General features: G+C 37.0%; 1 protein-coding gene across 8 annotated transcripts in view; it reads left to right on the top strand.

Moving 5' to 3' along the window:
* Positions 1–20,460, top strand: part of FRRS1 (ferric chelate reductase 1) — a 101,349-nt gene extending 80,889 nt beyond the window's left edge. For 7 of the 8 annotated variants that reach the window (XM_023641562.2, XM_014740080.3, XM_014740081.3 and 4 more), the window contains 8 exons: positions 2,760–2,873; positions 8,342–8,454; positions 10,686–10,772; positions 14,265–14,362; positions 14,620–14,678; positions 15,519–15,662; positions 16,788–16,849; positions 16,934–20,460. In XM_023641562.2, the coding sequence (XP_023497330.1) occupies positions 2,760–2,873; positions 8,342–8,454; positions 10,686–10,772; positions 14,265–14,362; positions 14,620–14,678; positions 15,519–15,662; positions 16,788–16,849; positions 16,934–17,026 (770 nt within the window). In that variant the 3' untranslated portion in view covers positions 17,027–20,460. Of the gene's footprint in view, positions 1–2,759; positions 2,874–8,341; positions 8,455–10,685; positions 10,773–14,264; positions 14,363–14,591; positions 14,679–15,518; positions 15,663–16,787; positions 16,850–16,933 lie in introns of those variants that run through there. The other variant, XM_070267272.1, reaches the window with a different exon arrangement.
* The last annotated feature ends 2,677 nt before the right edge of the window (positions 20,461–23,137 follow it).

Raw genomic sequence — 23,137 nt, forward strand, 5'->3', positions numbered from 1 at the left:
CATTGTGTATCTGTTCTTTTTGATGAACTTAAGTAATGATTTGTCAAATTTCTTTAAAAATTCTATTGTGGTTGTGATTGGAAGTGCAATGAATGTTAGATTAATTTGGAGAATAATTGACATCTGTGCAAGAGTGAGTGTCACTATCCAGGACTATATTGGGATATTTTATTTATTCAGATCCTGTGTATATGTATCTTTCAGTGAAATTTTATAGTTTTCTTCATATCTTCATATAAGTCATATATTTTTTGTTACTTTGTTTTTGGATATTTTATAGATTTCTAAAACAAACTTGTGAATGGAATTATTTTTCTTGCATTTTCTAAATTTGTTGGTGTTTAAGAAAGTTACTGAGTTTTGAATGTTTATCTTGAATTATGCCCCTTAGTTTTCTAGTTGATTGTCTTGGATTTTCTAGATAAACATCACATCCCATGCAAATAACGACAAGGTCAATAGCCCTCATTTTCATTCTTGTTTCATTGCATCGTCTGGTTCTTCCAGAACAACGTGGAATGGCAGTGCTGATATGGCAAGCATTCTTGTCTGGCTCCTGATTTTGTTGGGAATGCATCTGATATTCAGTGTTAAGTGTCATGTTTGTTGTATTTTTTTCTGGTAGATGTTTTTTATTGTGTTTCAGAAATGTTCTTCTGTTCCTAACTTTACTAAGCATTCATGTCATGGATGTGTGCTGAATTTCATCTGATGTCTTTTGGCCAGCTATTGAGATGATATTTTATTATTACTTTTATAGATTTCTGAATGGTGAACAATCCTCACTTTTCTAGGATCAACTTTGCTTGGCCATATTTATTATTCTTTTAATGCACAGTTGATTTGATTAACTAATATTTTATTTAAGTTTTTGCATCTATATTCATAAATGATTTTGGTCTATGGTTTTGGGATTGTGTGTGTTTGCATGTATGTGCATGCCTCCTAGTTTTGGTTTCAGTGTTACGCTAATCTTATAGAATGAACTCTAGGGAGTTTAAATAAGAATTTTTAAAGTTAAAAAATTTTTTTTAATGGTATGATAGAACTCATCCACATAACAATCGGAGCCTTTAGGGATGGAAATAGTTGACTAATTAAAAAAAATTCTTCTATTGTTATTACTCTCCAGAGTTACTACTACTTCTTTGATCAGTTTTTGTAATTCTAGATTTTCCCAGAAATTCATCGATTTCATTTAGATTTTGAAATATTTTTGGCTGACTTAAAGTTGTTTATAGCATTTTCATATGCTTTTTAAGAATATCTTCTATATCAGTAGCTATGTTACCCTTTTCATTTCTAATACTGTTTGTGATATTTCTTTTTATCTTGTGGTTAGACTTGCCAAAAACTCAATCAATTTTAGTGACCTTTTACAGAGTTGATTTTTCTGATTTTTAGACTGACTTGTTTGTTTAATTTCTACTTTTATTTTTAATCAATCTTCTTTTCTGGGTTCCCAGGCTATATTTTGTTGTTTTAAACACATCTTGAATTAAGTGATCACTTCAATACTTTGTCTTTTTTTTTTTATTTAAAGGAAATGCTTTTGAGATGATAAAAACTTCTTTTGAATAGTACCTTGATTGCATCACATGAGTTTTGATATGAAGTGTCTTCGTTGTTATACATTTTTGAAAAGACTTGTGACTTTAGTTTTGATTTCCTGTTTAACCAAAGGCTTATTTGGAAGAGTAGTTTTGTAAATATCTGGGTGGGCCATTGTTTTCTACCTTTTATTATTAATTTTTAGTGTTGTTGCATTTTGGATAGATGATATAACTTGTATCCTGTATAATTATTTCTTTTAGGAAATTACTGAGATATAGTCTGTGGTCTAAAACCTATTATTTGTTTGGAATGAAACTTCATATGTATCTGTTATATCAAATTTTTAAATTGTTTTTGTTCTTTTTAATGACTGCATTGTATTCTAAAAATGTATGTATATTCTATAATTTATTTACTCATTCTCCTAATGATGGACATTTAGTTTATTTAAATTTTTTTTTGGCCAACATAAAAAAGTTTCTATGAACATCCTTGTACATATATCTTTGGTTAAAATGTGGAATGTTTCTATAAGATAGACTCTCAGAATACACACACACGTATACATACTCACATACATGAACAAATTGGAATAGTTCTGTACATTCACAGATTTAATTTTATATATAATAAATAATTATATAATATCTCTTCAATTTGTTTACATCGTTATTATTTGGGATTTTGGTTTGTTAGTCAAACCCAGTCCAAACTGACCATATGCCAAATAACTTAGCATCAAAACACTTTTCTTTGTCTTCTACCTATCCCCTTCTTGTAGGCCCAATTTCTGTTGGCTTAATCTAGGATTATAGTTTTCTTTAACATACATTCTCTTTCAAGAATTATGTTTGGCATTTTGAATGATTCGTGATCTTATTAACAGTCATTATTTTGACTTAACGTTGTTTAGCTGATCTCTTGCACACCACCAGTTCTTTTACCATAACTTCTCCATTCCTAGTCTTCATTTTGATTCATCTCTTGGTTGAATCTTGGCTAAATTATTTAACTTTCTTCAAGAAGATTATGTGTACTTGAATGTATGTTTATGTTGCTTTTGCATGTGAATGGCATTTTTGTTGATATTTATTTATTTTATATTACCTTACAAAGTTTTATTTCCATTCTATGCCACTGTCTTTCCATTTTTTCTCTCCTTGGGAAGTAATTATTCTTTGGCTTTTTGTTTTTTTAAATTTCAGGTCGAATCTATAAGCATTCTCAGCGACCTTTGATTACGTATGAAAAACATGATGTGATAAACTCTCCAAAGAATGTAGGAGGATCCCGTTCTTCACTCCTTTTGAAGGCTCACGGTAAGCTACATGTGTAGTAGTATTGCTATTTTGTGGAATAAACTTACCTGATGGCTCAGTGCTGGCTGAATTAGGAGTGGCAGCGGGCATAATTTAGCAAATGTTCATAAATCTTCTAAGTTTAAACATTAACATTTGCAGGTAGCAATATCTATCTTAATATTTGCTAATTTTTTTTAGAAATTGAGAGTAGGGATAATTCAGTGGTTTTAACCCTGGCTGCACATTAAAAAGCCAGCCCTCATAGTCTGGTGGTTAGATTTGGCACTCTCACTGCTGTACTCTGGATTTGTTTCCTTGTCAGGGAACCACATTACCCTGACAATTGTCATACTGTGATGGCTGCATGCTGCCATGATGCTGAAAGCTATGCTACTAATATTTCAGATACCAGCAGGGTCAAAAATCGGTCATGGTGGACAGGTTTCAATAGAGCTTCCAGACTAAAACAGACTAGGAAGAAGGACATGACCACCTACTTATGAAAAAATTGGCTGTGAAAACCCTATGAATAGCAGCAGAACATCATCTTATATAGCACCAGAAGGTGAAAGATGGTGCAAAAAGACATCAAAATCGACTTGATGGCACTGACAACAGCAAACACATTAAAACCACCAATGGATCTTTTAAGAGACCTATAATTTTTAAAAAAGGCCCTCATTGTTTCTAACTGTAGCCAAGGTTGAATATCACTAGATTAATTAGTTTAACTTTTATGAGACCTTAATTATGCCATTTATTAAAATAAATGCTAATAAAAGAGTGGTTTGTGATTTTGATTGTTTAACAGTAGTTTGGTTTCAAAGATACAGTTTTGCTGTTGAAGAAGCGATCAATGTACAAGTATTTGAGGGTATACAAAGTACTCAGTGCCCTACTTACGTATCATGTACTTAAAATGATGAAAGGAACCAAGTTGGAAGAGCAGTAACCTAAAAACAAGGCTCTGATGTGCTCTGGTTCTACAGATGAAGTTGATTCCATTTGAAAAGTATCCCAGCTTATTGTTGAAAAGATGAGATTTAAAAGTAGAGGGATAATGTAGTGTATACTATACTATTGTAAAATATCAGAATTTTGGGAGAACTTTCCTTATTTGGTATATTTAAGTGGAAAAGAAAAGGCCACAAATAGGAATAAGAAAATTATCAAAGAAAAAATGTCCCTGGTAAAGGCAAATACACAGGAAAGGTAGTGGATCAACCACCTATAAAGCTAGTGTGAAGGTCAAAAGTACTAAAATCATCTTTAACTATGATAAGAGGTTATGGGATACACAAAAATAAAAGAGGTAAAATAGGATATCAAAAATATAAAATGTGGGTAGGGGTAAAAATGAAGGGCTTTTAGTAAGAGACCAAACGTAAGACCATCAACTTAATATAGATTGCCATTTTCATAGATTATTATATATGAATCTCACAGTAACCACAAACCAAAAAATCTATAACAAATACACAGAAAATAAAGAGAAAGGAACCCAAAGATAACCTAAAAAAGCCATCAAATCACAAGGGAAGAAAGCAGGAGAAGAAAAGAACAGAGAAGAACTACAAAAAAATCCAGAGAAAAAGTAACAGAATGACAATAAGTACATACTTATCAATAGTTACTTTTAATGTAAATACACTAAATGCTCCAGTCAAAAGACATAGGGTGGCTGAATGAATAAAAAAACAAGACCCATGTACATATATGCTCCATGCGAGAGTCACACTTCAGACCTAAAGACACTTACAAACTTAAAGTGAAGGGATGGAAAAAGATATTTCATGCAGATGGAAACAAAAAGAAAGTTAGGGTAGTAATACTTATATCAGGCAAAATAGAATTTATTTATTTTTTTGAGGAAGATTAGCCCTGAGCTAACATCTGTCACCAAGCCTCCTCTTTTTTGCTGAGGAAGACCAGCCCTGAGCTAACATCCGTGCCCATCTTCCTCTACTTTATATGTGGGATGCCTGCCACAGCATGGCTTGACAGGTGGTGCATAGATCCACACCTGGGATCCAAACCGGTGAACCCTGGGCCACTGAAGCAGAATTTATGAACTTAACTGCTATGCCACTGGGCCAGCCCCCAAAATAGAATTTAAAGCAAAGAATGTAACAAAAGACAAAGAAGGGCATTACATAATGATAAAGGGACCAATCCAACAAGATGATATAACACTTGTAACTATCTATGCACCCAACATAGAAGCACCTAAATACATAAAACAAATATTAAAACATAAAAGGAGAAATTGACAGTAACACAATAATAGTAGGGACCTTTAACATTCCACTTATATCCATAGATAGATCATCCAGAAAGAAAATCAAAATAAGGAAACGTTGGCCTTAAATGACACATTAGACAAGGTGGACTTAATAGATATATACAGAGCATTCCATCCAAAACATGCAGAATACACATTCTTTTTTAATTCACCTGGAACATTCTGCAAGATAGATCACATATTAGGCCACAAAACAAGTCCCAATACATTTAAGAAGACTGAAATAATATCAAGCATCTTTTCTGACCACATGGTATGAAACTATAGAAATCATACAGAAACTGTGTAGAAATCAACTACAAGAAGAAAACTGAAAAATTCTCAAATGTGTGGAGATTAAACAAAATGCCACTGAACAACTGTTGGGTCAATGACGAAATCAAAGGAGGAATAAAAATACCTGGCTACAAATGAAAATACAACATACCAAAATCTATGGGAGACAGCAAAGCAGTACTGAGGGAAGTTTATAGCTATACAGGCCTACCTCAAAAAACAAGAAAAATGTTAAATAAACAATGTAACGTTACACCTAAAGGAACTAGAAAAAGAAGAACAAATGGAGCCCCAGATCAGTAGAAGGAAGGAAATAATAAAAATCAGAATGAAAATAAATGAAATGGAGACTAAAAAGATGGTAGAAAAGACCAATGAAACTAAGAACTGTTTCTGTGAAAAGGTAAACAAAATTGACAAACCTTTAGCTAAGCTCACCAAGAAAAAAAGAGAAGGCTCCAATAAATAAAATCAGAAATGAAAGAAGAGAAATTACAACAGATACCACAGAAATATAAAAGATTTTGAGAATACTACAAAAAGCTATGTGCCAACAAATTGGATAATCTAAAAGAAATGGATCCATTCTTAGAATCATAGAACTTTCCAAAACTGAATCAAGAATAGAAAATCTGAACAGACTGACCACTAGAAAGGAGATTGAAAGAGAAATAAAAAACCTTCCAAAAACAAAAGTCCAGGACTAGATGGCTTCCCTGAATTCTACCAAACATTCGAAGATTAATATCAGTCCTTCTCAAACTCTTCCAAAAAATTGAAGAGGAGGGGATGCTTCCTTACTCATTCTATGAGGCCAATGTTACCCTGATACCAAAACCAGACAAGGACAACATGAGAAAAGAAAATTACAGGCCAATGTCACAGATGAATATAGATGCAAAAATCCTCAACAAAATATTGGCAAATTACAAACAACAATACATTAAAAGGATCATACACCATGATCAAGTGAGATTTATTCTGAGGATGCGAAGACGGTTGAACATCTGCAAGTCAATCAATGTGATATACCAGATTAACAAAATGAAGAATAAAAATCACGTGATCATCTCAATAGATGCAGAGAAAGCATTTGACAAGATACAGCATACATTTGTGATAAAAACTCTGAATAAAGTGGGTATAGAAGGAAGGTCTTTGAAGGATTGGCCTCAACATAGTAAAGGCCCTTTATGACAAACTCACAGCTAACATCATACTAGGAAGTCCTAGCCAGAGCAAGTAGGCAAGAAAAAGAAAGAAAAGGAATCCAAATTGGAAAGGAAGAAGTGAAACTGTCACTATTTGCACATGACATGATTTTATATATAGAAAACCCTAAAGAATCCATCAAAAAACTATTAGAAGTAACGAATACAGTCAAGTTTCAGGGTAGAAAATCAAAATGTACAAATCAGTTGCATTACTAAACACTAACTACAAAATAGCAGAAAGAGAAATCAAGAATACAATCCCATTTACAATCACAATGAAAAGAATAAAATACCTAGGAATAAAATTACCAGATAACAGGTGTTGGAGAGGATGTGGAGAAAAGGGAACTCTTTTACACTGCTGGTGGGAATTCAAACTGCTGCAGCCCCTGTGGAAAACAGTGTGGAGATTCCTCAAAAATTTAAAAATAGAGCTACCATATGATCCAGCTATCCACATCTGGGTATTTATCCAAAAACATGAAAACATTAATTCGAAAATCTACATGTACCCCTATGTTCCTTGCAGTAGTATTCACAATAGCCAAGACTTGGAAAGAACCTAGGTGTCCATAAACAGATGAATAGGGAAAGAAAAGATGTGGTATATAATATACAATATAATACTAAGCCATAAAAAAGATGAAATCTTGCCATTTGTGACAACATAGATGGACCTTGAAGGCAATATGCTAAGTGAACTAAGTCAGATGGAGAAAGCCAAATACCATATGATTTCACTCATATGTGGAAGAGAAAAAACAACAACAACAACAATAAAGAAACACATAGACACAGGAATAGATTGTTGGTTACCAGAGGGGGAGGGGGAAGGGCAAAAGGAGTAGAAGGGCACATTTGTACGGTGATGACTAGTAATTAGACTTTGGATGGTGGACATGATGTCGTCTACACAGAAATTGAAATATCATGATATACACCTGAAATTTATATAATGTTATAAACCAATGTTGCATCAATAAAAAATTAAAGAAAAAGTAAGGGAATAATGTAGTATATACTATACTATTGTAGAATATTAGTATTTTGGGGGAACTTTACTTACGTGGTATATTTCCTTTATGTTCTCCAGAGTTATCCATTCTTGCAGAGATTCAATAAACGTCATCAAAGTTTGCTTGAAAATAGCTTTACTGTTGTTAATTTGCTTCTTCTCATAGCTCCAGTTTGACAGTGATTCGATTTAGAAATAGTGTGCCTATTTGTTTTTCATTGTGTTTTGGAGTGAGATGTGAGAAGATGCTGAGATAGCTGCAGACAGGCTGTGTTAGCATAATGGTTAAGAGCACAGTTGCTCAAGCCAGACTGGGTTCGAATCCCGACTTTGTAACCTTTAGTGAGTTACTTCACTTCTCTATGTGTTAGTTTCCTTATCCAGCAAAACTAGAACAATAATTGTAACTACTTCATAGGACTCTTGTAAAAATCAGTTAGATTATACATATAAAGCACTTCGAGACAGTGCTTGTCATGTCGTAGAAGCTATGGAAGTGTCAACTATTAGAAGTAGTGGTGGTGGTACGGGCTGTGATGTATAGGGTCTTTTTAGGTTATGCCCCTGTCAGTTGAATGTATTTTGCTGGCTGTTTATATTTTCTGAGCATTTGGCTTGGTCATTTAAGAAACATCTTAATTAGTTTGTGATGTCAACCATTGTATTTTCTCACCTGTAGGTGCCTTAATGTTTGTGGCATGGGTGACAACCGTTAGCATAGGTGTACTGATTGCTCGGTTCTTCAAACCTGTTTGGTCAAAGGTTTTCTTTGGCAAAGCAGCTTGGTTTCAGGTAAGTGGGAGAAAAAGGTTAATGCAATTTCCGTGTTCTTTGAACACTGCAACATAAAAATATATGAAGCATGTGTGGATTTTTTTGTGTGTGTGTGGTTACTGTTGTTGTAGATTTGGAATCCTAATAATTCTTCTTTTTACCCTTTAATTTCCTAACCAGTTGAGAGCAGACATAAGGTTCTTGATGGAGATCAAAATAGAGACAGCTTTATAAAGGGTCAGGCTGGATTGGAGAATGTTTCAGGGCCATGTGTGCTCCTTTGTGGGCAAACATAAACTTTGGGACCCAAATAATCCTGACTTACATGTCTAGTTGCAGGGGGAGAGGCTGGAAGAGCATGCACCCGCTACACTGAGTACAGATGGGTCAAGAAAGGCAGGAGAGCAGAAGAAAGAACTAGTGGGTGCTTACTGCATTGCAGGGCAGGGGTCTGTCCTTTGGTAGAGGGGCCAATGAATGTCGGGCTATCCCTAGCTCACCAATCAATTTATCTATCTCCTGTGTGGGTGGGAAGAGAAAGTAGAAGTGTTCCTTTTCATGCTGCCCCTTCCTCTGAGATGAGGAGGCAATCTCTTGTTAGAAACATGGGCAAGAGTCCATAAGAACCCCTCAAAACAAAACAAAATAAACTCTATTCTTCATGTGTCATGGAGTATGGATGTTTGTACCTAGAGGGCAGATCAATGAGTATGTGTTGGTATAGAATGTACATGCCTGCTTGTAGAAAAAATAACCACTTATTCGAACAGTTTTGACTTTATAAGAGGATATTCTTGAAACTTCATATTCATATAAATTTGTAGCTTTTAAAATTTACCATATCTAACTTCATTTCTCACTATTGGCTGGCAGGGTCAATCTGTTCTATTTGTTCTCACTATTGCTACATGCCTTGCTCTTGTCTGTCTCTGCCTTTGCTTGCTCTCTCTCTCTTTCCCTCTGTCTTTCAGCTGCTCATATGGATATTCCCAACTGGAAAACTCTTTATGTCTTCTCCTTACCAATTCAAATCCTCCACTGCCTTTAAAACTATGATGTCTAGAAGGCTGGCCTGGTGACACAGCAGTTGAGTTTGCACATTCCGCTTCAGCCGCCGGGGGTTTGCTGGTTCTGATCCCAGGTGTGGACCTAAACATGGCTTGTCAAGCCATGCTGTGGCAGGCATCCCACATATAAAGCAGAGGAAGATGGGCACGTGTTAGCTCAGAAAAAAGAGGAGGATTGGCGGTGGATGTTAGCTCAGGGCTAATCTTCCTCAAAAAAAAAAATAAATAAATAAAAAATACAACAAAAAAACTATGGTGTCTATGTATATAGGGTAACATATATATAAAGAGACATATATGCATATGATGATATATAGATATGGTGATACACAGCCTTTAGAAATATGATGTCTATATTTATAGGGTGACATCTCTATATATAATATGGTGGCTATATGTCCTACTTTCCTGGGGATAGTTTTGGTTTGTACCAGTTATCCTGGCATAATCAATTAACAGTGCCCATTTTCACTCTCAATATTCTTTTAATTTGGGCAAAAAATTATGCATTTTATATATGTTTATCTTATCTACCCAGTTATATACCAAGCTCCTCAGGAGACAGTATTTTCCGTTCCCTTGCTGTCTCATTGTGTCTGGTATTGCACTGTGCCTGATGGTAGAACTTAATAAATATCTTTGGAAGGAAATGAAGGACTTGGCGAGTAACTGCTCTGTGTGTGAAGTATCCATTCCTGCTGCTCTGTGCAGGTGAAGTCTTGCCAAATGCTTTTGAATGATGAGGATGGGAGCTTATGATTGTCTTTAAGGTTCAGTGGTATACTAAGATTTTTTTTCTTTGAGGATGATTAGCCCTGAGCTAACATCTGCTGCCGATCCTCTTCTTTTTGCTGAGGAAGACTGGCCCTGAGCTAACATCCATCTTCCTCTACTTTATATGTGGGACGCCTGCCACAGCATGGCTTGCCAAGCGGTGCCCTGTCAGCACCCGGGATCCGAACTGGGAAACCCCGGGCCGCCAAAACGGGACATGTGCACTTAACCTCTGCACCACCGGGTTGGCCCCCTAAGATGTTTTTTTAACTGACCACAAACTGTGATTAGGTGTCAATGGAATGCATACCTTCAGCGAATCTCACCCCGTGATCTTTTCTCCAGAGTAACACCAACGCCTGTCTCTGACGTAGTTAACCCTCTTCTCACTTTATTTCATCCTTGTAGGTGCACCGACTGCTCATGCTCATGACTTCTGCTCTCACCTGCATTGCTTTTGTTCTACCTTTTATTTACACAGGAGGCTGGAGTTGGGTAAGTCTGTCTTAAACAGGATGTTTTTATATAAATTCATTTTGATGTCAAAGGAGATTGCTGTTTTTAGGCTCAAATGATGGGTAAAAAGATGTTTCTGCAGGTGTCCCTCTTTCTTTCCTTTCTGAAGCATCTGATGATTATTTCACGTGGTTGGGTGACAGTGATGGAGTGAGGATGTCAGCGCAGATCACTTGGTGATGAAATGTATTTTTCAGCTGCATCAAATGCTATGTATATACTATGTAGCTTTAGTGAGTTTTCTCACTACAGAGTGGTGAAAATTCCAAGTGTGATATCTAAGGAACATGAACACTGTAAGCAGTTGTCTCTAATTAATGCTATGATTACCACTAAGCTAACATTAGTTGCATTCCTACTATGTGACCAGCTGTGCTGAGTGCTTTATATGTGTTATCAAATTCAAACCTGAAATGAAGTAGTTATTGATAATAATCCCATGTCGCAAATGAAGAAACTGAGGCTTATTCTCAAAAGTTTATCTCCTGCTTAGACCTTTCCCCTGGCATGAGACTCACACGTCCAGCTGTCTGCTCGGGACCTCAACTTGCATGTCTCAAACAGCTCAAACCTAATCCATCCAAAATGGAATTCCTGATCTTTCCTCCCAGCCCTGCTCCACCTGCTGCCGTCCCATATTAGATGTTGACAGTTCCCTTCTTAGGCCAAAACCTTGGAATTATTCTTAACTCTGCTCTCTTGCACACCCTGTGTGAAATCCATCAGGAAAACCCAATCGTCTGCATTTACAATACAACACCTCTCACCATCACTGATACTACTATGTTGGTTTGAGCCACCACTGTCTTTTGCCTGGACTGTTGTAGTGGTACCTAATTGGTCTCTCTACTTCAACCTTTGGCTGTGTACAGTCTGTTTCCAACCAAGAAGCAGAGTGATTTTTAACAATGTAAATCAGAACATGTCATTTCTGTGCCCGTAACTGGTTTCTCTAATGTCTCTCAATTTTACTCAAAGGTAAAGCCAAAGTCCTTCCAGTGACCTCTATGATTGGCTACCACTTACTCTCCGTAGTGATCTCCTCCCCCTCTCCTCATCCCATAGCTCATCTCATTCCACACTGGCCTAATGCTAGGCATGCTCCTATTTACTTTCTTTGTGAAGATTTGTCATTCTGCCTTGGTCATGCTTCCTCCACTCCCTCACCTTCTTCAAGTCTTCGCTCAGATAATAGCTTCTGAGAGAGCCCTTCCCTGCTCTATTTTTTCCCATAGCACTCTTTACCCTATTTCTTTTCATATAGTTTACTTATATCTTATGTTTTTTCTTCATCTGCCTTCCCACACTAGTATGTAAGTTCTGTGAGAGCCAGAATATTTACTGTTATGTTCACTGGTGTATCTAAAGCACCCAGAAAAGATTCTGGTACGTAGTAGGTGTTGTTGCTAGTGACATCACATTGATTTGGACTCCTAGTGCCCCTGTGGACAGCAGAGCTGAGCCCTGCCCACTCTTTTTGTGCCATCCTCTCATCTTTCTGTGCTATATCAGACAGTGCTCTGCTGCTGTTCACAGGGTTTTTATGGCCATTTTTGGGGGAAGTGGGTGGCCAGGTCTTTCTTCCTAGTCTGTCTTAGTCTGGAAGCTCTGCTCAAACCTCTTCACCACAGGTGACCCTGCTGGTGTCTGAAATACTCGTGGCATAGCTTTCAGCATCACAGCAACATGCAGCCGCCACAGTATGACAGCTGATAGGCAGGTGGTGTGGTTCTCTGACTGGGAAATGAACCCAGGCCACTGCAGTGAGAGCACCAAATCTTAACCACCAGATCTGTACCTACATAGTAGTACTCAGTAAATATTTATTGAACGAATGAATAAGGCTCATTGAGAATAAGTGATGTACCTAAGGTCGGAACCTATGCTTTTGTTACACTCTTCCAGTTTTACAGCCAGTCACAATTTGATAGCAAAATTTAATATTTCAGCTTGGGTTGTTGTTACAAGGGCTAAGATTTGATGATTCTCGGGTCACAGATTTCACTAGGAAACCCCCCTCCTGCTTTTTAGGTAGTTTATAGATGAGTCAACCTGTTTCTTTTAAGGAAATTGTGAAGTTTTTTGGTATGAATCAAGACATCAGAACCTTATTTTATCCAGGTATTTGGGACAAGAGTAACACTTATTTTGTAAACTTTGTAGTTTGTAGTCTTTGCAGTTCGTGAATAGGATAGTGTAAGGGTTAGGAGCTCAATTCTACAGCCAGACTACTTGGATTCAAATTCTGATGTCATCACTTATTACCTGGGATACATTGGGCAAGTTATTTAACTTCTCTGTCTCTCAGTTTACTCATCTGTAAAATGGCAATAGTGTAGTATCCATCTTAGCCTTTCTGAGAATTGACAGCTAATTAACTGAAAGCACTTAGGATAGTTCCCAGCACACTCTAAGCACAGATAAGAATTTTGTTGCTGCTGTTACTGTTTTTTATCAGATAGAGACACTTTCCCCCCCATGGTCCTGGTTATAATTTTATCCGTGTGTAACTGAGTCCATGGTTTGAAAGTATTTTTATAGTACTCTTTTGTCTGCTTTTAGTTCCTATTTCCAAAAGCTTCCCTTCGTGGCTTAGAAACCACTGTGTCCTTGTTCTAGATCACAGATTTTAGAGTCTACCTGAGCATGGGAGTCAGTAACAACAGACTGTAACAGCCCTCCGTCTAAACATGTCACAGTTTGGAGCATCTTCTTAGTCCTCTTAAGTTTTTAAGTGAAATCATTGTGCTAAGTGGTCTAACCCATTGTTTGCTGTTTTGAGCAGGCACACAACTGCACTAAGAGAGGAGTGTAGCCAAGGCTGTTGAGATACTGTGTTGATGTATTTTCTTGGGTTAGGCCTTCCTTCTGAACAGAGGAGATAAGATGTTAATACAGTGGCTGCACAGGTTATTCACTTACTCAACGTTTATTGCGTGACTAAGGCTCTGTTAAGCACTGGAGTTACAAGGAATCATAGAACCTTCAGCTCAGGGAACACAGAGGTCTGAACAAATAATTACAGGACGTTAGGATGAGTGCTTTCGACATGTGGATATTGGCGAGTCCTCGGTGGGCTGCAAATGGCTGTACTGGTGTTGGTGGTCATCTAACATCTTGATGGGGGAGGGGCAGCATTCTGTGCTTGGATTCTGCTGCAACCATTTGCACCCTTTGTGGCCTTGGACACATCACTTGCTGTCTCTGAGCCTCAGTTCCCCCATTTTTGAAAGTGGGGTATTGATAACTAACCATCAAGCGTTGCAGTGAGCATTAGTGATAATGTATATAAAGTAAATGCCTAGTATAAAGTAGACACTCAGTGAATGGTGCCTGTTATTATTATTATCATTATTAGATGTTTAAAGCTACAGAAAAACACTAAGATACATCTGTGTGTATTGTTTTTAAGTTGAAGATGTAAAGTGATAATCCAGCTTGAGACCACTGAAGTGCTGTAACTTTGCTCAGTCTGCAGGCTGTCACCCGTACCTTGGTTGTATAGTGATGGTTTTAGCAGTTTTTCAGCCTCTTCTGGCAGCCTTCAGACCAGCTTTACATGACCCAAGGTGCGTACAGCTTCCCTGTATAAATGTTCTTAATGTGGACGTCGTTAGTTGGCAAACTAATCCCTTTTCAAGGAGAAACATTTGGCATTGTATGAAATTCAGTGATAGATTAATTATATTTACTTTAAAAGGTTTTAAAATGTACTTCCGATTCTAGTTCCTAGGCAATAAGGGAAATTGCGAGCTTTTTATTCTCTTGGGAATTAATTGTAGTTCCATCACTTTTAAGGATTCTGACTGGTTCTTTATTTTGGTAGAAGACAAATGTTTAACTGGACTCATTGGAGTATGGGAACAGCTGCTAGAATCATAGCAGGTATGTAATTGTGATGCCACTTCCTCGTATATAACTGCTGGTTGTTTATGTTGCAAGTTGTAATTTGGCTTAAATGATTTTTAGATGCATTAGTAATTGGGGTAATTGGTTGTTGAGGAGAAATCAACCTTCAACATTGAAATCCAGAAAGTAATTTCTAGAGGTAACTATTTAAGTCATTATTTCAGCTTTAAGTTTCAGATTTTTAAAATGACTTTAAAAGTCTCCTTTTAAGGCTTTTTTAGCATTTGCCTTTGCCAGCAGAATACGCCATGCTGACAGCCAAATATTTAAGCAGCTCAAGTGGAGGGTCATTTGTAAGTTGGACTGAGGTGGGCTGAGAGGGTCCCAGCCCTGTCTCCAGGTTCTTTCCATGGAGATGGTACCTTCAAGGGAAGAGAGGTTTTCAAAAGTAAAATATGATTATCCAGTACATTTTGATGGCTTGTGTAATAAATACCTAAACTGACACCCTCTGCCCTCGCATTTTTATAGGCTACAGAAATCTCTGGAAGGGGGGGGGGTATCATCAGCAATGGTTTCCTTACTTTTCTCCCTTCCTACAGTGCAGACTTAAAACTTTTTGGAAAATTTGGGTGCCTCTTTTTTAACAATTGGTAGATCAAAATTGTAATCTCTCATCTTACCCTTTCTAGTCTTACAATAAAAACAAAACTAAATTAACTGTTTGGTGTTACATATTAATCTAATTCATCTCATAAACTTTTTTAGTATGTTTTACTTGATATAATGCACACACATGTACACACACACACACACACAGTTACCTCTTTCGGTATTGACTACATTTGAATATATATTGTTTTTCTACAAACACAGTGGCCGCCATGTTCCTGGGAATGGATTTACCAGGGTTGGATCTTCCTGGCCCATGGAAAACCTATGTAATGATTGGATTTGTAGCCTGGCATGTCGGAACTGAAATTGTTCTGGAAATACATGCTTACCGACTCTCTCGAAAAGGTAATAACCTGTTCAAAAAGCCACGTTATGTAGAATCACATTTATACAAACTTTGAAATATAATTAGTTTCTTGATACTAATGGTTGACTATTACATGGCAGCTCACTACAAATTTCTGCTGTGATTACCCAGTCAGTGGTAGAAATTGTGGAAATTTTCTGCCTTTGTTTTTTATATTCATTACTATTAGAATTTGTGAATAAAATATAAAGGAAAGATTTTAGGTTTAGGGAAGAAGTCTTCTTTGTCAGTACTTTTTACTTTGCGTGCTGGTCTGACTTGCGGCCAGTATGCACTGAGAACGCTGAATGCCTGGAGCTGAGAGAACCCTGAGATGGAGGAAGAAGAGATGCCTAAAGTCAACAGAGGGCACAGCTGCACACAAATTCTACCTGTTTAACACACTTCCTACGTGCTATCCCATAGGTTGCCATATACATCATATATAGCTAGCTACCAGTGAGCTAGATAGGAAGGCCTTACTTTGCCCGAGCTCTCTAGTGGTAAGGTCCGTTTTGGTCTTAGTATACCAGGCAGGATCAAGATACCTATATCCATCAGGAGTGGAGAAATTAGTAGAGAATGGGTGACATTTTAAATTAGCTTAGATTCTGGGCCAAGAGTCCTTTGTGTCCTAACTAGTTTCAGCCACCCAAATGATAAATAAAGGTGGCCTTCTAAAAACAAAACCTCTTTGTTGTTTAGTGCATATTTTGTGAATTTAGGAGCCTAGGCAGCTTTTAGGAGCTGAGTAGTAAATGTCTGTACTGTGGTTTTTGGTTCTTGGTGGGGTTATATACGTGGGGCTTTTGATGACCACGGAATTATGGCTTGTTGTTTAAAATACATATGTACTTAAACTTGCGTTGTTAGGACATTGACCAGGTGTTTATTGACTAGAAGAAGAGGGCACATTTTAAATCCCTTGACAAATGCGTGCTATAGCCACCTTGTCCCAATTTGAGAGAGCTGTAAATATTCAGGAAGTTTGCGGCATTTGGTAGCTTGAAACGGAAGAATGTACACCCTGCAAATCAGCAAACACTACAAATCAGGGCTTTTTTGGGGGGTTAGTTTACCTGAGTACCACTGTCCTTATAAACCTGTGTTCTCATTCTCAACAGGTGAAATATTGGATGATGCTAGAATTCAGATCCTTCAGTCATTTACTGTAGCTGAAGCAGAAGTAAGTTCTTCTTTTTAAATTTATATTGACAAAAAACTTCAATGACAATAGTTTCTTTCCTTCATATCTCAATTTTTCTTTCAGGGTCACGCTTTTAAAAAGGCAGTGTTAACAATTTATATCTGTGGGAATGTGACTTTTCTCATCATGTTCTTATCTGCAATCAACAGTCTATGAGCAAGCAAAGACTTCGGCTTTGCAGACCAGGTGGTAACTATCATCAAGCCAAAAAACCTGAAGCCTGCACTGACTTCCTGGAGCATATTCATGAATTCTAACTTAGAAGACCAGGTCATGTCTATGGAGAGATTCTGAAGTCTGGTCTTTAGTGATCAACATTCAGCAGGGTCCTATGGACTATAAAGTGATGTCAAGCCTTTATGTGTACTTCTGAGTCTTAAAGAGAAGGTTGTACTGGAGGAGAATGACTGTCAAATATTTTTATGCTGAGATTTTCAGAATGTTAGCATTTAAGAAAGTAAACAAGAACTGTTCGGAAAAACAAAAAAGATGTCATTAGGCTGAAAAGGAGATTGTATTAAGGTAAATATATTTTTGAGTATAAAGCTGCTCTGGTGCTTTAAAGAAAACACTTATTTTTACTAGTTTATCTGACTGGTCTTTATTAGGACTTTCTGAGAAACTATGTTTTTCAGTCCAGTTTTTTGGGCATGTGTTTGCTTTGTGTATTTTGTTACTTCTCTGGTAAAGGTGGAAGTGGGGCTGACCCCACCATAGATTTCATTAACATTTAAATATATTATGAATATTATAATTTTTTCCTTAGCTATGAAATGCAAGTGTACATCTTCTGCTTAAAGACTGTCTTTATATATTCAGCTACAGGGCTGAAATGGCATTTTATATGTTAATTGTTTTGACTATAAGATTTAAGTCCCATAGGCTTTGGAGATTGTAGACTTGCATTTCAAAATTAATAAAACTCAGCCTTGTGAACATGTCTGTTATTCTTTTTCCTTGTGGTAATAAAATAATATGGATAGTTCAGTTTTGTTAGAAGTTCCTGGTGCTATAATGAATTAGAATAATCAATGTTATTTTTGCTTCCTATTTCACTAATTTATCTTGTGTTTTAAGGCTGGGTCTCATATTTGCTATGAGGACTTCTAGCCAGTGGGTGGTGCCATAATACCAAACTACTGCTTTGTTCCTGTTTCCCTGTGCTGTCATTCATTTTTAGTATTTAAATGTAACACTGTGGGATGGTATTTTCCTTAAAGTCCACCAACTCTTAATCTTTGAAAAATTTCTGCTACTTTTGGAGAGAGGAGAATTGGGGTTATGGGTTAGAAACTGAAATTAGGGACCAATGTTGTTATTTTCTGGTTTTATTTTTGTATGTTTTCTAACCATGATTATTTGTAACAATTGTTTGATGTTTCCCTTTACATTCCTCTGACCCTGTAAGAAATGAATACAACTATCTTAGGCAAAGGAAACAAACAAATCTGGACATTCTTAAAAAAGTTTAGGGAGGCATATTTTATTTCTTTAGGCCTTCTTTTTGATTATGTTATAGTTTCTGCTTGGCCCAAGGCCCTAATTTCTCTCTGGTATAAATAATACCCTCAGCCATGTATCCTACATCTTTTACTGAGTAAAATGATATGGAAGTTTTGTTTTTTTCCTTATATACGTGTTTATCATAAGTGGCTTAAGGGTTGAGATGTGAACTTTGTGTGTTCATGTTCTGTGAATGCCAGGCTACTTACAGTCCAAACTTTCCTTTTGAATGTCTCTTATCAAAAAATTTTTTTAGTATAGAAAATGAAATGCACACTAAAAAATTTTCCTCGAGTTTTCAATTCTAAGGAGGTTAAATGTTAATAAAATTCTTTTTTTTTTTTTTTTTTTTGGTGAGGAAGACTGACCCTGAGCTGTGCCCAATCTTCCTCTTGTGGCTTAGGGAAGATTGTTACTGAGCTAACATTTGTGCCAGTCTTCCTCTGTTTTTTGTATGTGGGACTCCACCACAGCATGGCTTGATGAGCCACGTGTAGGTCCACACCCAGAATCTGCACCCACAAACCCTAGGCCACCAAAGTGGCGAGTGCGAGCTTAACCACTACACCACTGGGCTGGCCCCTTAGCTTCTTTTAAGGAGAAGATGAACGCTGATGTATTTGGTTTTCAAATACATGAACTTGCTGGATTTCCAGTGCTGAGGCTAAGATATTTTAACTTTTTCTTTTTCAGTGATTCATCTGTTAGCACTATTTTGATATGTCACCAGTTGATACAGACAGCTGTCCAAAGACGTCCATGTCATTTAATCTTAATAGACCCAACCTTTTCATAAGTACCAAATTATAATTCTCTGCTTATGAGTGGTTGATATCCATAACTTGAAAATGTCTTTTCTTCACTCCTCTCAATTTTTCTTCTTGTTTTTGTAATGAACAATCTGGGTGTTTTTTTTTTTTGTAAATTTCTTTTGATAAAAGTGATTGTTAAACTAAATGCCTTTGTATCTTCAGCTATCTTGCCCCAAATAGTGAGCAAAATCATGTTTTCTTCCTAAAGATGGGTTCCTTTATTAAATAAAAATAAGTATATTTTTTAGAACAAATGAAACAAATTCTAGAAAATTGTAGTTGAGATAGCATCCATAAGTGAGGCTATGTTAACTTTTATTATTTTCTGGTCTGTGGAAATCAATCTTAAGGGCATAGCCTATGGCATAAGTTCTCGAGTAAATGGATCAAATTCACTTTAGTGCTTACTTGGTTTTATCAGGATTTTGGCTTTAATGTGTGTTAAATGATATTCATCCTGCCCCAGTCCAGGATGCAGTGGGAAAAGACAGATGCAGAAGATGCCAACTGGGAAGCTAGGAGAACATGGAGCTTTTGGCTAAAATTCTATTTATCTGTAAACTCTGGTGAAGAAGCAAAAAAAGTGAACAAAGGTCCTTGTTTAAGATAATCCATTATAGAAAGGAATGAAAGGAAGAATTCTAATCCCTTTTCAAATCTGATTGGGATACACACTCTCCCTGTCCACATCCTGCTTCTTTCCTCCTTGCCCAGCCCCTGCCGGGCTCACCACTGGTGGCCGCCTGCCTGGAATGCCCTTTCTGTTCTTCTCTTCCCAGCAAAAGCTAGTTTATCAAGTTTTGGCTCAATTCTTCTTTGTACTTGGAGCCTTCCAAGACTTTCTCTCCCATATGGAGAGACTTCTCTCCAAGACTTTCTCTCCTTGTCCTGCCCAACCTTATAAATGGGGTGGTGGTCTGGGAGGCAACTGATCCTGTAAATTAAACAGCACTAGGAGTTGGGGAGTAGAGTTGGAAGACCTGAGTGTGCGTGTTTGATGTACCAGCTGCATGTCCTTGGACAAGTCGTTTATCTTCTCTGAGCCTCATTCCTTCATCTAAAGCTCATCTCGCAGGGCAGTTGTGAGGAATGAATGAAGTGATGCCAGCAAAAAGTGCTTTGTACATGTTGTTGATGATGTCATTGCTGTTTGATTGCAATGTTAAACTTTAGTAATTTTTACACATAAAATGTGTAGTTTTTATTTTATAAAAATATTTGATGTTTGCTTTGAAAACATTATGCTAAGTGAAATAATCAGACACAAAAGGAGAACTATTGTATGATTGTATTTATTTGAGGTACCCTGACTGGTCAAATTCACAGAGATAGAAAGGATAATGGTGATTACCAGGGATTGGGGGAGAGGGAAGAATGAGGAGTTGTTGTTTAGTGGGTGCAGAAATCTGTTTGAGATGATGAAATAGTTCCAGAGATTGATAGTGGTGATACTTGCACAACACTGAATGTATTTAATGCACTGAACTGTACACTTAAAACTGGTTAAAATGGTAAATTTTGTGTTATGTATATTTTACTACAGTAAGAACAAACAGAAAAAAATTTGATATTCATAGCAGCACTATTCCCCATAGCTGAACGATGGAAATGACCCATATATCCATCAACAAAATGGATAAACAAATTGTGGTGTATACATACAATGGAATAGTATTCAGCCATAAAAAGGAATGAAGTGCTAATACATGCTGTAACAGGATAACCCTGCAAAACATTATGCTAAGTGAAAGAAATCATACACAAAAGGCTACATATTATGATTCCATTTATATGAAATTTCCAGAATAGGTAAATCCATAGAGACAGCAGTTGCCAGGGACTTGGAGGGGGAGAAGGAGAAAATGGGGAGCAATTGCATAATGGGTATAAGATTTTATTTTGGGGTGATGAAAATGTTTGGAGATAGAGGTGGTAGTTATCCAACAATGTGAATGTGAGAAATGCCACTGATGTGTCCACTTTAAAATGCTTATTTTATTTCATGTGAATTTCACCTCAGGAAAACAAATATTTGTCTTTTTACTGATCTTGGGTTATACCTTTGGGTGGAAAGCTCTTGGGGTTTTTCTGGCCCTAAACTTTGGTATCAGTTTAATTTCTTATTTTGTTATCAAAGAAGTTAATGTAATTTTATATTATGCCTGGTCATATACCTCTGGCTTAGGGGAGAGAAATTTCCTAGAGCATATCCTTAGAAGTCTATCTTCTTCATATGATATCTTATTCATACGTAAAAGAATTTGTATTATATTCTATATTTCCTATAAGGGCCTAAACAAATTTTTTGATTCCCAATCAAACACTGATACATGGTAATTAAACTCTTGGAATAAGAATTTCCTGAACCCAAACATTCTAAGTATGTGACTTCCACTGTCAGTAGTGGTTGAGTAACAGCCTTCCAAACCAACTCTCTTCCAGAAAATTAGTGTAAATTTCAAAAACCAGTGACCCGAAGGCCCCAGTGAACAGAAATAGGAAGATTCTGGTAATGAGTCCACATTCAGAGGAGAAAAATTGTTGGGAGTTCCCTATTTTCACTGTTTTTACCTTCAGGGCAGTTGCAGTCAGCTGTGTGCGTGGTGCTGGGGGGCAGAGAATCTGCACTCTTCCTGGCATAGGGAACCAGAGGACTGAGATCTGGGCCCGCTACAGCGGTCAGGGAGTGGGGAGTGGAGGTAATCCTGGAAAGGAAAGCACTAGAGACGGGATCCCAATTCCTGTTTGCCCACAGCTCTGGTTGATCCCTGAACATGTTCACCTTCATGAAGCAGACACAAAGCAGCAGATCAAGGAAGAAAAGTTGACCTGAGATTGGAGGTGTAACACAAGACACAGAGCTTGCAGTCCAACCCAGTTAATTGCCTGCTACAACAAAAGGAGCAACATTCATTAGAGAAAAATAAGAAAATCTGGTATTTTTATAACCTGATATTTTATGATGTACAGATGACAATCCAAAATTACCTGACATAAGAAGAACCAGAAAACTCTGGCCCATTCTCCAAAGCAGGGACTGGCTAAAAGGCCTGATAGGAAATATTTTAGGCTTTGCGGACCACAGATAGTCTCTGTAGCATAATCTATTTTTTTTAACAAACCTTCAAAAATGTGAGAAACCATTCTTAGCTTGTAGGCCGTACAAAAACAGGGATGGAGGGGCCAGCCTCGTGGCATAGTGGCTAAGTTAGTGTGCTCTGCTTTGGCAGCCTGGGGTTTGCCATTTCCGATCATGGGTGTGGACCTAGCACTGATTATCAAGCCATGCTGTGGCAGGCATCCTACATATAAAATAGAGGAAGATGGGCACAGATGTTAGCTCAGGGCCAATCTTCCTCAAAAACAAAACCAAAAAAAAAACCAGGGATGGATTTGGGCTGTGGGCCATAGTTTGTCAACCCCTGCTCTAAAGAAAGACCAGTCAATGGGGACCAACCTTTGAGATTTCTTAGATGATCAGATTCAGGAGATAAGGATTTTAAAGCATCTATATTAACTATTCTTGATGATGTAAAAGAAAATATACTTTCTATAAATAAAAAGATGATTCAAAATAAAAACAATACAAAGGACCATATGGAAATTAGAGAGCTGAAGAAATAAAATGTTTGAAAAAATTCACTGCAGAGACTTAATATCAGAATGGAGATGACAGAAAAAAGAGCCAATGAAGTTGAAGATAGATAAATAGAAATTACCTAATGTTTGAGGAGAAGAAAGAAGAAATTTTGTAAAAGAATTGAACAGAGTCTCAGGGACCTGTTAAATGATAACATCTTTTAGTGTGATCTCAGAAGGAGAGGAGAGGAAATAATTACCGAAAAATCCTCAAATTTTCTAAAAGACTTCACTTTTCTGATTCATGATTCAGGAAGACAGCTCAAGTAGGAAAATATGAAGACAGTCATGCTCACGCAAATCATAGTTAAAC

The sequence above is a fragment of the Equus caballus genome, chromosome 5 (genome assembly GCF_041296265.1).
Source record: "Equus caballus isolate H_3958 breed thoroughbred chromosome 5, TB-T2T, whole genome shotgun sequence".
Taxonomy (NCBI): domain Eukaryota; kingdom Metazoa; phylum Chordata; class Mammalia; order Perissodactyla; family Equidae; genus Equus; species Equus caballus.